Source organism: Engystomops pustulosus, chromosome 3 (genome assembly GCF_040894005.1).
Source record: "Engystomops pustulosus chromosome 3, aEngPut4.maternal, whole genome shotgun sequence".
NCBI classification, from domain to species: domain Eukaryota; kingdom Metazoa; phylum Chordata; class Amphibia; order Anura; family Leptodactylidae; genus Engystomops; species Engystomops pustulosus.
In genome coordinates, this window is record NC_092413.1 from 141,012,892 (window position 1) to 141,025,484 (window position 12,593).

A 12,593-nucleotide genomic window follows, 5' to 3' on the forward strand; every position below is an offset into this window, starting at 1 on the left:
TGCGGCGCACCTTCGTGAGCAAATCAGACAGATTGGGGTATGTCTTGAGGAAACGCTGCACTATCAGATTTAACACATGGGCCAGGCATGGCACATGTGTCAGTCTGCCGAGTTGCAGAGCCGCCACCAGGTTACGGCCGTTGTCACACACAACCATTCCCGGCTTGAGGTTCAGCGGTGCCAGCCACAGATCAGTCTGCGCCGTGATGCCCTGTAATAGCTCTTGGGCGGTGTGCCTTTTGTCGCCTAGGCTCAGCAGTTTGAGCACCGCCTGCTGTCGCTTAGCGACGGCACTGCTGCTGTGCCTAGAGCTACCGACTGATGGCGCCGTGCCCACGGATGGTAGTTCGGAGGAGGAGGTGGAGGAGGGGTGGGAGGAGGAGGAGGCATAGTAGGCCTGAAACACCTGGACCGAGGTAGGCCCCGCAATCCTCGGCGTCGGCAGTATATGAGCAGCCCCAGGGTCAGACTCGGTCCCAGCCTCCACCAAGTTAACCCAATGTGCCGTCAGCGATATATAGTGGCCCTGCCCGGCAGCACTCGTCCACGTGTCCGTGGTCAGGTGGACCTTGTCAGAAACGGCGTTGGTCAGGGCACGGATGATGTTGTCTGACACGTGCTGGTGCAGGGCTGGGACGGCACATCGGGAAAAGTAGTGGCGGCTGGGGACCGAATACCGAGGGGCGGCCGCCGCCATGAGGTTGCGAAAGGCCTCGGTCTCTACTAGCCTATAGGGCAGCATCTCCAGGCTAAGCAATCTGGAGATGTGCACATTAAGGGCTTGGGCGTGCGGGTGGGTTGCACTATATTTGCGTTTCCGCTCCAGCGTCTGGGGTATGGAGAGCTGAACGCTGGTGGATGCTGTGGAGGATCGTGGAGGCGACGATGGGGTTTTTGTGGCAGGGTCCTGGGCAGGGGGCTGACTAGCAGCTGACACAGGGGAAGGAGCAGTGGTGTGCACGGCCGGAGGTGAACGGGCTTGTTGCCACTGAGTGGGGTGCTTAGCATTCATATGCCTGCGCATACTGGTGGTAGTTAAGCTAGTAGTGGTGGAACCCCTGCTGAGCCTGGTTTGGCAAATGTTGCACACCACAGTCCGTCGGTCATCCGGTGTTTCCTTAAAGAACCTCCACACTTCTGAAGATCTAGCCCTCGCCGCAAGAGCCCTCACCACGGGAGCTTCACTAGTTGACAGTGGCGCTGATGCACCAGCTCTGGCCCTGCCTCTCCGTCTGGCCCCACCACTGCCTCTTCCAACCTGTTCAGGTCGAGGACTCTCCTCCGTCTCAGAAGCACTGTGTTCACCCGGCCTCTCAACCCAGCTTGGGTCTGTCACCTCATCATCCTCCGATCCCTCAGTCTGCTCCCCCCTCGGACTTCCTGCCCTGACAACAACTTCCCCACTGTCTGACAACCGTGTCTCCTCATCGTCGGACACCTCTTTACACACTTCCACTACGTCAAGAAGGTCATCATCACCCACAGACTGTGACTGGTGGAAAACCTGGGCATCGGAAAATTGCTCAGCAGCAACCGGACAAGTGGTTTGTGACTGTGGGAAGGGTCCAGAAAACAGTTCCTCAGAGTATGCCGGTTCAAATGCCAAATTTTCCTGGGAGGGGGCAGACTGGGGGGGAGGAGGCTGAGGTGCAGGAGCTGGAGGAGTGGCGATTTCGGTGACATGGGTGGACTGCGTGGAAGACTGACTGGTGGTGGACAAATTGCTCGAAGCATTGTCAGCAATCCACGACATCACCTGTTCGCACTGTTCTGGCCTCAACAGTGCTCTACCACGAGTCCCAGTAACTTCAGACATGAACCTAGGGAGTGTAGCTCTGCGGCGTTCCCCTGCTCCCTCATCAGCAGGTGGTGTCTCACCCCGCCCAGGACCACGGCCTCTGACCCCTGCAGTAGTTGGACGCCCACGTCCCCGCCCTCGTCCTCTACCCCTAGCCCTCGGGTTAAACATTTTTAAAATGAGAGTTATAACTTTATTTTTTTTTTTACTTTTTTTTGTTTTTTTTTGTGTTTTTTTTTTTTTTTTTGTGTTTTTTGTTTTTTTTTGAGTTTTTAAAACCAAACAATGCTATCCTATTGCTATGGCTATTTTCTAGCCAAGTATCAAAGGAAGCACAGTACTATGCCAGATGAGATGACACTGAGTTCTTGCCTAATAGAAATCCAACCCCTACTGAATTTTGCCACTTCAGCCTTTGCTATGGATATGTGCGCCACTAAGCGCAGAACACAGCGGTCGCAAGTCCCACTACAAATTGCTCAGAATTGGCAAGTACATGCACTGCAGAAACTACAGTCACCAGCAGATCAACCAGAAATCAAATATATAGAACGCTACTGTAGGCTTCAAGAAGCTGTTTGTATTCTCCTATGGCTATTTTCTAGCCAAGTATCAAAGGAAGCACAGTACTATGCCAGATGAGATGACACTGAGTTATTGCCTAATAGAAATCCAACCCCTACTGAATTTTGCCACTTCAGCCTTTGCTATGGATATGTGCGCCACTAAGCGCAGAACACAGCGGTCGCAAGTCCCACTACAAATTGCTCAGAATTGGCAAGTACATGCACTGCAGAAACTACAGTCACCAGCAGATCAACCAGAAATCAAATATATAGAACGCTACTGTAGGCTTCAAGAAGCTGTTTGTATTCTCCTATGGCTATTTTCTAGCCAAGTATCAAAGGAAGCACAGTACTATGCCAGATGAGATGACACTGAGTTATTGCCTAATAGAAATCCAACCCCTACTGAATTTTGCCACTTCAGCCTTTGCTATGGATATGTGCGCCACTAAGCGCAGAACACAGCGGTCGCAAGTCTCACTACAAATTGCTCAGAATTGGCAAGTACATGCACTGCAGAAACTACAGTCACCAGCAGATCAACCAGAAATCAAATATATAGAACGCTACTGTAGGCTTCAAGAAGCTGTTTGTATTCTCCTATGGCTATTTTCTAGCCAAGTATCAAAGGAAGCACAGTACTATGCCAGATGAGATGACACTGAGTTATTGCCTAATAGAAATCCAACCCCTACTGAATTTTGCCACTTCAGCCTTTGCTATGGATATGTGCGCCACTAAGCGCAGAACACAGCGGTCGCAAGTCCCACTACAAATTGCTCAGAATTGGCAAGTACATGCACTGCAGAAACTACAGTCACCAGCAGATCAACCAGAAATCAAATATATAGAACGCTACTGTAGGCTTCAAGAAGCTGTTTGTATTCTCCTATGGCTATTTTCTAGCCAAGTATCAAAGGAAGCACAGTACTATGCCAGATGAGATGACACTGAGTTATTGCCTAATAGAAATCCAACCCCTACTGAATTTTGCCACTTCAGCCTTTGCTATGGATATGTGCGCCACTAAGCGCAGAACACAGCGGTCGCAAGTCTCACTACAAATTGCTCAGAATTGGCAAGTACATGCACTGCAGAAACTACAGTCACCAGCAGATCAACCAGAAATCAAATATATAGAACGCTACTGTAGGCTTCAAGAAGCTGTTTGTATTCTCCTATGGCTATTTTCTAGCCAAGTATCAAAGGAAGCACAGTACTATGCCAGATGAGATGACACTGAGTTATTGCCTAATAGAAATCCAACCCCTACTGAATTTTCCCACTTCGGTCTTTGCTATGGATATGTGTGCCACTAAGAGCTAAACACAACGGTAGCAAGTCCCCCTGCTAATTCCTCACAAAATGGTAAAAGATGCAAATTAAAATAAAAAAAGTAGAACGTTATTGTAGCCCTAAGAAGGGCTGTTGGGTTCTTTGAGAATCACTCCTGCCTAACAGTAAGCTAATAGAACACCCTAACGCTTTCCCTGAGCAGCAGCAGCTCTCTCCCTAGCGGCATCCAGAGACAGAATGATCCGAGCAGCGCGGCCAGCGGCTAGTCTATCCCAGGGTCACCTGATCTGGCCAGCCAACCACTGCTATCGACGTGTAAGGGTACCACGTCATGCTGGGTGGAGTGCAGAGTCTCCTGGCTTGTGATTGGCTCTGTTTCTGGCCGCCAAAAAGCAAAACGGCGGGAGCTGCCATTTTCTCGAGCGGGCGAAGTATTCGTCCGAGTAACGAGCAGTTTCGAGTACCCTAATGCTCGACCGAGCATCAAGCTCGGACGAGCATGTTCGCTCATCTCTAGTAATATCCCTTATCAGATATCATGCATATAGTAGGTATCTCTAAATGTCTTCATCTCTGACTGTCTCTGACCATCTCTGTCTCTGACTGTCTCTAAATGTCTCTGTCTCTGACCTTCTCTGTCTCTGCTGTCTCAGACTATCTCTAACCATTTTTGTCTTTGAGTGTCTCTGACTCTCTCTTTTTCTGTCTCTGAATATCTCTGTCTGTCTCTGACTCTTGTTTTATCTGACTGTCTCTGTCCCTGACTGTCTAAATGTCTCTGTCTTTGACGTTTCTGTCTCTGCTGTCTGAGAGTGTCTCTGACTGTTTCTGTTTCTGAGTGTCTCTGACTGTGTCTCTCTGTCTCTGTCTGTCTCAGTCAGTCCTTGTCTCTGACTGTCTCTGACTCCAGTTTTCTCTGACTGACTGTCTCTGATTATTTGTCTACGAGCATCTCTGTCTGTCTCTGGCTCTGGTTTTCTCTGACTGTCTCTGACTGTTTCTGTCTCTGACTATTTTTGACTTTGACTGTCTGCGTCTGTTTGAAAAATCTGTCTTTGAGTGTCTTTGACTGTCTGACTCTCTCTGTTTCTGTCTCTGCCTGTCTCTGTAGGTCTTTGTCTCTGACAGTTTCTGACTCCGGTTTTCTCTGACTGTCTTTGTCCTTGACTGTCTCTGAGTGTCTCTGTCTGACAGCCTCTGCTCGTTTGTCTATGAGTGTCTTTGGCTGTCTCTGTCTGTCTCTGATTGTCTCTGACTCTGGTTTTCTCTGACTATCTCTGACTGTCTTTGTCTATGACTGTCTCTGACTGTTTTTGACTTTATCGGTCTGTGTCTGTCTGTCTCTGACTGTCTCTGACTGTGTCCGACTGTCTCTGTCGATCTCTGTCTATCTCTGACTCCGATTTTCTCTGTCTGTCTGTGCTTTTGACTGTAATCTTCTCTGACAGTCTCTATTTTCTGTGACTGTTTCTGTCCCTGAGTGTCATTTTGTCAATGAGGAGATTTATCAGAAGTGTCTGAGAGAAGGACTGTTCTTGTTGCCCATGGTAACCAATTAGAGCTCAAGTTTCATTTTCCCACAGCTGTTTATTTAATTATAGCTGATATCTGATTGGTTACTATGAGCAACTGGAGCAGTTTAACCTCAGACAGTTCTAATAAATCTCTCCTTATCTCTTTTGCCTATCTATAGTACTTCACACATAAGCTGTCTTTAGCTGTCTCATTGCCTACAATAACCAATCAAAGCTCAGAGCTCATACTAATGACTTGTGGCAGAATAGCAACCAATCATGGCTAACAGCCAAAGCATTTCTGTTTCTGTCTCATACTGCATCTGACTATCTCTGTCTATCTCTGATCATCTCTGTCTCTGTTGTTCCAGAATGTCTTTGACAGTGTTTGTCTCTGATTGTCTCTGACTTTGTCTCCCTGTCTCTGACTGTCTCAGACTTTCTCTGACCATATCTGTCTTTGAGTATCTCTGACTTTCTGTTTCTGTCCCTGACTATCTCTGTCTGTCTCTGACTGTCTCTAACTTTCTCTGTCTGACTGCCTCTGATTGTATGTCTCTGGGTGTCTCTGACTGTCTATGGCTGTCCCTGTCAGTCTCTGACTCTGGTTTTCACTAAATGTCTCTGGCTGTCTATGGCTACGACTGCCTCTGACTGTTTCTGTCCCTGACTTTCTCCGTCAGTGTCTGTAGCTGACTGTCTCTGAATGTTATAGTTGCTCATGGCAACCAATCAGAGCATAAATTAAATTTTCCCACAGCTGTTTATTTAATTACAGCTGATCTCTGATTGGTTTCTGTGAGCAAGTGGAACAGTTTAACCTCAGACACTTCTGATAAGTCTGTCTTTATCTCTGCATCCCTATTAATAGTACCTCACACATAAGCTGTCTTATACTCATTACCTATAGTAACCAATCAAAGCTCAGAGCTCATATTGATGACCTGTGTCCAAATAGCAACCAATCATGGATCAGCTTCTAACAACCTCAGCAGCAGTAGACATAGAGCGGCTGTAGAAAATTTGGTGATTGTAAATGTGACGGTGGACATACATACACACACACATACACTCAGCTTTATATATTAGATAGAAAACTAGTGCATTTAAAGTAACATATTTCTGTTGCTGTCTTTTTGCTTTTACTCAGAAATTAATAAAGGAGGATGTGGAGATCCAGGAATTCCTGTCTATGGTAAAAGGAATGGCAGCAGTTTCCTACATGGGGACATTCTAACGTTTGAATGTCAGTCAGCGTTTGAACTTGTTGGAGAAAAAACAATCACATGTCAACAAAATAACCAGTGGTCTGGAAATAAGCCAAGTTGTGTTTGTAAGTAGCTTTAGAGTATTTGTAAGACTGAAGAATATAGCAATAGTTTTAGTGAATACATAACATTATTGTACAACATACAAAACCATAATATCAATGAAGTCTTTATTGATTTGTATATCTATCATCTATCTGAGAATCCACAGAAGCTCTACTATATAAGTACAATGGGTTTAAGAACATAGATTATAAGTATTCTATGCATGAACTAGAGCTTTGGAAAAGCCTCCCCCCAATAGACATTTTTTTCAACCTGTGCAAGGCTCTAGAGTAGTGGTGGCAAACCTATGGCACGGGTGCCAGAGGTGGCACTCAGAGCCCTTTCTGTGGGCACTCAGGCCATTGATCCCACAACAGAGCTCACCAAACAGTATCAAATTCACCAAATCTTCCTGCAGACCAAGGCAATTTAAGAGATGCTACAATCAGCGCTATTTTAAAACGACACTTCATTGGATGTTGGGAACTACTGTAAATGTGAGAAAGTTTTGATAGAACTGCAGTCTATTTGTAGGTCATCCTACTGGACCCTACATTCTTACTGTACAGAGAGACCCTGGTGAGAAGCTACAATGATAGTCTGAATGTGCCCTCCTTCTTTCAACTGTATTAGTGGCCTCAAGGGACTGCTTAAAATTCAATGTTGGCACTCTGTGGTAAATAAGTGGATTTTGGGTATAGTTTGGGCACTCGGTCTCTTAAAGGTTCGACATCACTGCTCTAGAGATTGGAGATAAAGCATAGCACAAGGATTGAATACAGCCATTTCCATGTTCTAACTATCTTAATAGCTATTCATGTATCTTTGCATTTACATGCAAAATATTGATACGGTAGGTATTTGAGTTAATTTAAATAAGATATTTATATTTTAAAACTTTGCAAACAGTTGAAATATATGTATGAAATGTTCTTACATGTTTTTTTATCCCTATTCCAGTTTCTTGCTTCTTTAACTTTACCACACCTTCCGGGATCATCCTTTCACCAAACTATCCAGATGAATATGGAAACAACATGAACTGTGTGTGGTTAATAATATCAGATCCGGGAAGCAGGATTCATCTAATCTTCAATGACTTTGATGTGGAGCCACAGTTTGATTATGTTGCTGTAAAAGATGAGGGAATGGCGGATTTGCCTGCTCTTGGTACATTTTCAGGGAATGAAGTACCCTCTCAGATAGCCAGCAACAGTCATATTGTACGTTTAGAATTTCAGTCTGATCATTCAACAACTGGAAGAGGCTTCAATATAACATATACTAGTGAGTATCACCTGACAAAGCAAGATCTGTATACTGGTTCACTGATTCTCTGCTATGTGTTTCATATTTCCTTGAGTACATTTTAAGGGCTCATGACAAATGTTTACAATCAGACATATTGACTTTAAACATGACCGACCTATTTATTTTAAAATGATAGGCTGTGGTATGAAAGTGGCTAATTTTCCTCTCCCCAAAGCAAGTATTTATATGTGTAGGAACTCAGAAGGGACAGCTGTTGGCCAAACAAGTATTTTAAAAACCAGCTGTTGAAGGAGTAAGACCATATAATAACTGCAGACAATGAGAAGGTGACAGTATTATGGTGGAAAAAAAGTTGATACTTGAACATATCAATATATTAAAAAAGTTTATAAAATAATGTAAATAATCATGGATATACCGTAAGTAATATATTTTCACATATTTTTTTATATGCTTAATTCATGTATTTGCATATTTTGCCAGCCTTTGGTCAGAATGAATGCCATGATCCAGGCATCCCAATTAATGGAAAAAGGTTTGGTGACAGATTTCTACTTGGAAGTTCAGTAACGTTTCATTGTGATGAAGGCTTCATAAAAACTCAAGGTTCTGAGTCCATCACTTGTATTATTCAAGATGGCAATGTTGTATGGAGTTCTACTGTTCCTAGATGTGAAGGTAATATTTTCTCAACAGGCTCGACTTTTGTTAAAATGTTTTACACTAGAGATGCAAAAAAATATACAAATATACAATATATAGAGCATTTAGTCAGGATATATAACCATAAGCTTTTGGACTACAGAATGTTGATGCTTCTAAGAAATTGTTCAACAAAATGGGGGGGGGGGGTTATCTTTTCCCTTTCAAGTTAGTTTTCTAGATGTCTAGTTTCTTTTTGTCTATTATATTAATCTAATTTGTCCTAGGTGGATTCTCCTCATGTTAAATTGCACCTGTGCCAGGATACTTTTTTTTTTTTTTTAAAACTGCAAGTTTTTGTGCAGCAAAAGTCTCAGTTGGCTGTCTGACGAACCTTTCTTTATATAATGCTTTAGGTTATATTGACTGCACATTTCAGCCAAAAGACAGTTCACTGGCAGGTTTTTTTGTTAAAAAATAAAAATTTCTTTACAAAATAAATTGCAATCAGCAGTTGTGTTTGTTTGTCAAAATTTGCTAAACATTTTATAAGCAAAAAATGTTTTACTGCATTTTTACATTGCTGTCTAATATTAACTTTAACATTTTTTTTAACCTGACATTTTTTTGAAAGGTTGTGAAGTTAGGTTAGTGCTGTCTAGCATTTGTGACTTTTTTGTGACTCTTTAAAACATCACAGTTGGTGAATTAATCTAACTTTAGTCTAAACAGTTGGATTTGTTAGATAAATACAACAAATCTATTAACCACAAATTGTGGTGAAAATGTAGAAAAGTCCCCAAGAAAGTGTGCATAAACAGCATAAATCTGCAACTTTTTTGTTCTAACATTTTGAAGAAAGGTAGTGATAAATCTCCAATGTTCCAAGATACAGAATTATTTATAATAAGTAACTAACACAAACTTATCAAGATAGCAGGCAGGTTGTCTTTAAAGAGAATGTGTTAATATATGGAATTTTATTTTCAGCCCCATGTGGGGGACACTTGACAGCATCAAGTGGCATTATCCTTCCTCCAGGCTGGCCTGGGTATTACAAGGACTCATTAAACTGTGAATGGATCATAGAAGCAAACACTGGACAATCAGTTAAAATTACTTTTGAGAGGTAAGGAAAATGCAAATAATCTTTCCATTATGGGAAAAAGAAAAACTATTTTTCTATAATTGTTCTGGAGTTTGTCAATGGAGAGGTAAGTCAATGTCTGACACATATATTTAAACAAAACAAGATTTCGTAACCAAATATACCATATATAGCTTTGTGTATTGTGGAGATGAACTGCAATGTAATACAAAACTGATATTGTAGTTAAGAGCTGGCATAGATATCTACAATTATTAAAATCAGTTTCTAAATCAATGTATAGTAGGCCACAAGTAGCCAAATTCCTTGATTATGAGCCCAGACCAGTTTTTTCTTTGAAAAGTGCCAATGAAATCTGATAAAAGGTTCTTCTTTTACAATAGGTTCATAAATTGGGACTTTTATGTGTCAGAATAGTTGTGTAAATGAAAAATAAAATTTCCTCATATTATTTTATAACTCTGCTCTTACAGAGACTAGCTGTGAAAGGTGCATGTATAGTGGGTTGAGAGATGTGAGTTTTATTATTTTCTACAAACCCCTGCCTTCCCCAGCCATGTAAAAAACATTTTGATCCCTTGTAAACCCTTTTTACCATGGAAAAATGACATACTGTATCAAAGAGAGAATATTTATTTTTGGCTTTGAACATATCCTTACTTAGCTAGAAATAGCTGCTCTAATTGTCTCAGCCAAGTTCATTGATTACAATTCAGAAATAGGCTGTCATTTTTGTCTATATTAACAATCTTCACATGCTTTGAAATTATTTTCCATGACAAATGCAGTTTATAAGTAGATTAATCAAGATTACGATTACTTGACTTTTATCTTTCTGAAATTCACATCTTTTTATTAATCCGTCTTGACAAGTTGAATATTGTACAATGTTCTGGTTTTATAGTTCAAGAGGTTAACATCTCTACAGACAAATCTGAATAGTATTCACTGAACAGTGTTATATTGTATCAAGAGAGGGTATCAGCTCGCTGGTTATAAAAAAGATAGCCAGTAGAGAATGATTTCATGCTTCATCATCTGTCATAAATCTAAGCCCTAAAGATTCAAGGAGCAGAAAATTGTTAACGCAAGGTTCTAGAAAAAAAAAATGTAAACAGACACGCTGGCCAATATCGTTGTTAACTCCTTCATTGCAGTACTGCGATTTATCTGTAATGTCAGAGACATTAAAGTGAATCTTTAGGCCGACTCAACATTTAATTATCAGGTGTAAGTACCCAGTAGGACCAAAACCAGCAGGAATGCATATATCAATTATTCTCTCTCAATTAGGTTACCAAGTGAAGCTAAAAGCAGTAGGGTTTTATACTTTGCTATGATTAATTTAATTGTTTTCTTGGTGATTAATAGTAATAAGCCTCGGCTCTGGGAGTGATGCTGCAAAGACCATTTTATGTACTTCAGTGTCTTACGAATGCTTATAAAAAAATTTGTGTTGTTTGTAACAAGGGATAACAATGTAAACTTATTGTTACATTTGTTCTTGAAAGGATTTTTTGATGTTCATAAAATCTATACAGTTCAAATAAAACCAGGAAAATTATAGCATGAACAACTGTTTCGCTAAAGCTCTACCACAGAATCTGAAGAGATTGTCAAGAAATTTAGAATATGTGCAATAAATATTGTACCTAAAAAGGACTGTTCTGTTTTGAAACAACAATATAATTTGAAGGATCCCTTTTCTCAACTATATACCGAGCATATGAGCTGGTACTTGTAGTACTCCAGCTTCATGACTATAGTATTTCTCATTTTACATTTCTCATTGTTATATGCAGTATACTGCTGGAGTACTAAAAGTACCAGCTCATATGCTAAATATTCTGCCAACAGATCATATACTCAGGCAAAAGCTCATATAGTCAGCATTATTGGCGGGCATTACCTTGGTGGCGGGCAAATGCAAGAGTCTCTCCACTCTCAGGATGATGCGCCGGCCTCGGTGACATCATTTTGTCACGCGAGGTTCAAAGCTTGCGCATGTGTTATTGTACACGTCTCCTACATTGTAAGAAGCCGTGACTGTGCATCATTGCGCATTGCCGGGAAACAAAACACAGGGGGCACCATAGTTTGGGGAGCTTTTCCCACGACACACCCGACCATGTGTCGCGGCACACTAGTGTGCCACGGCACACTGGTTGAAAATCACTGATTTATATAGCTTTATTATGGTGACTTTTTTTGCAGACCATAGAACTCATTTGTTGAGAAATGTGCTTGTAGGGGCTTTTATTTTTTTATTAATAATTTTAAATTTTTTAAAACTTTTTTAACTGTTTTATTTTGTCCCAAGGCGGGACATGAACAAGAGATCATTTGATCACTTGGTCAGTGTAATATACTCCAAAACTAATGTACTGCAGTATGTTTACCTTACTCAGTCTATGCATTCTGCATAGGCTGTCAGGAGCAGTTAGATTGTGCTGAGATCATGATCTAACAGTCATCTACCAAAGACAGGCCTGGGGTCCTTTATAGGACCGCAGGGCTGACATGGAAGTGGTCGGCACTTTCATAGCTGGTAGGAGGGTAATGATCATCCGGGCAAATACCCAGCACTACCCCATAGGTGCTGTGGCGTTTGAAGGGTTAAACAGCCAGTATTTTTAGTATTGTGATCCTAGCTATTAGAAGGGGAGCCCAGCTGTCAGAGTCAGGCTCTACTTCTGAGCCAGGGTGATCACTAAGATGTACATGTACGTTGGGATGCAGCAATAGACCGAATTTACTGCCGGACATGTACATCTTATTGCGCTATGGGGTTAAAGTCTTACAGTTATTATTCATGGCAGGATGTCAAGGGGTATAGGGGTAGAGGCATATCTCACTTCACCGAATCTCCAGGACAGCAGTCAGAAAGGTCTAGCAGTTGTGGATCCTCCTAATTATATATAGCTAGCACTTTTTAACAAGACTTGTTTTTGCTAAAAAAGTGCTTATAGTCTGGAAATATGGAAATCGTTCACTAAATAGACAATTTTGGTGAACGGACAGTTTATCCTTTGTATAAGATTTTAACTATAAAATTAGGATACAAATGTATGTGGAAAAATATTC

The 12,593-nt window shown here is 41.7% G+C and overlaps 1 protein-coding gene across 3 annotated transcripts in view; it reads left to right on the top strand.

Moving 5' to 3' along the window:
* Positions 1-12,593, top strand: part of CSMD1 (CUB and Sushi multiple domains 1) — a 1,135,715-nt gene that overhangs the window by 772,302 nt on the left and 350,820 nt on the right. For all 3 annotated transcript variants that reach the window (XM_072142316.1, XM_072142317.1, XM_072142318.1), the window contains 4 exons: positions 6,325-6,507; positions 7,448-7,774; positions 8,243-8,437; positions 9,392-9,530. In XM_072142316.1, coding sequence (XP_071998417.1) covers positions 6,325-6,507; positions 7,448-7,774; positions 8,243-8,437; positions 9,392-9,530 — 844 coding nt within the window. The remainder of the gene's footprint in view (positions 1-6,324; positions 6,508-7,447; positions 7,775-8,242; positions 8,438-9,391; positions 9,531-12,593) is intronic.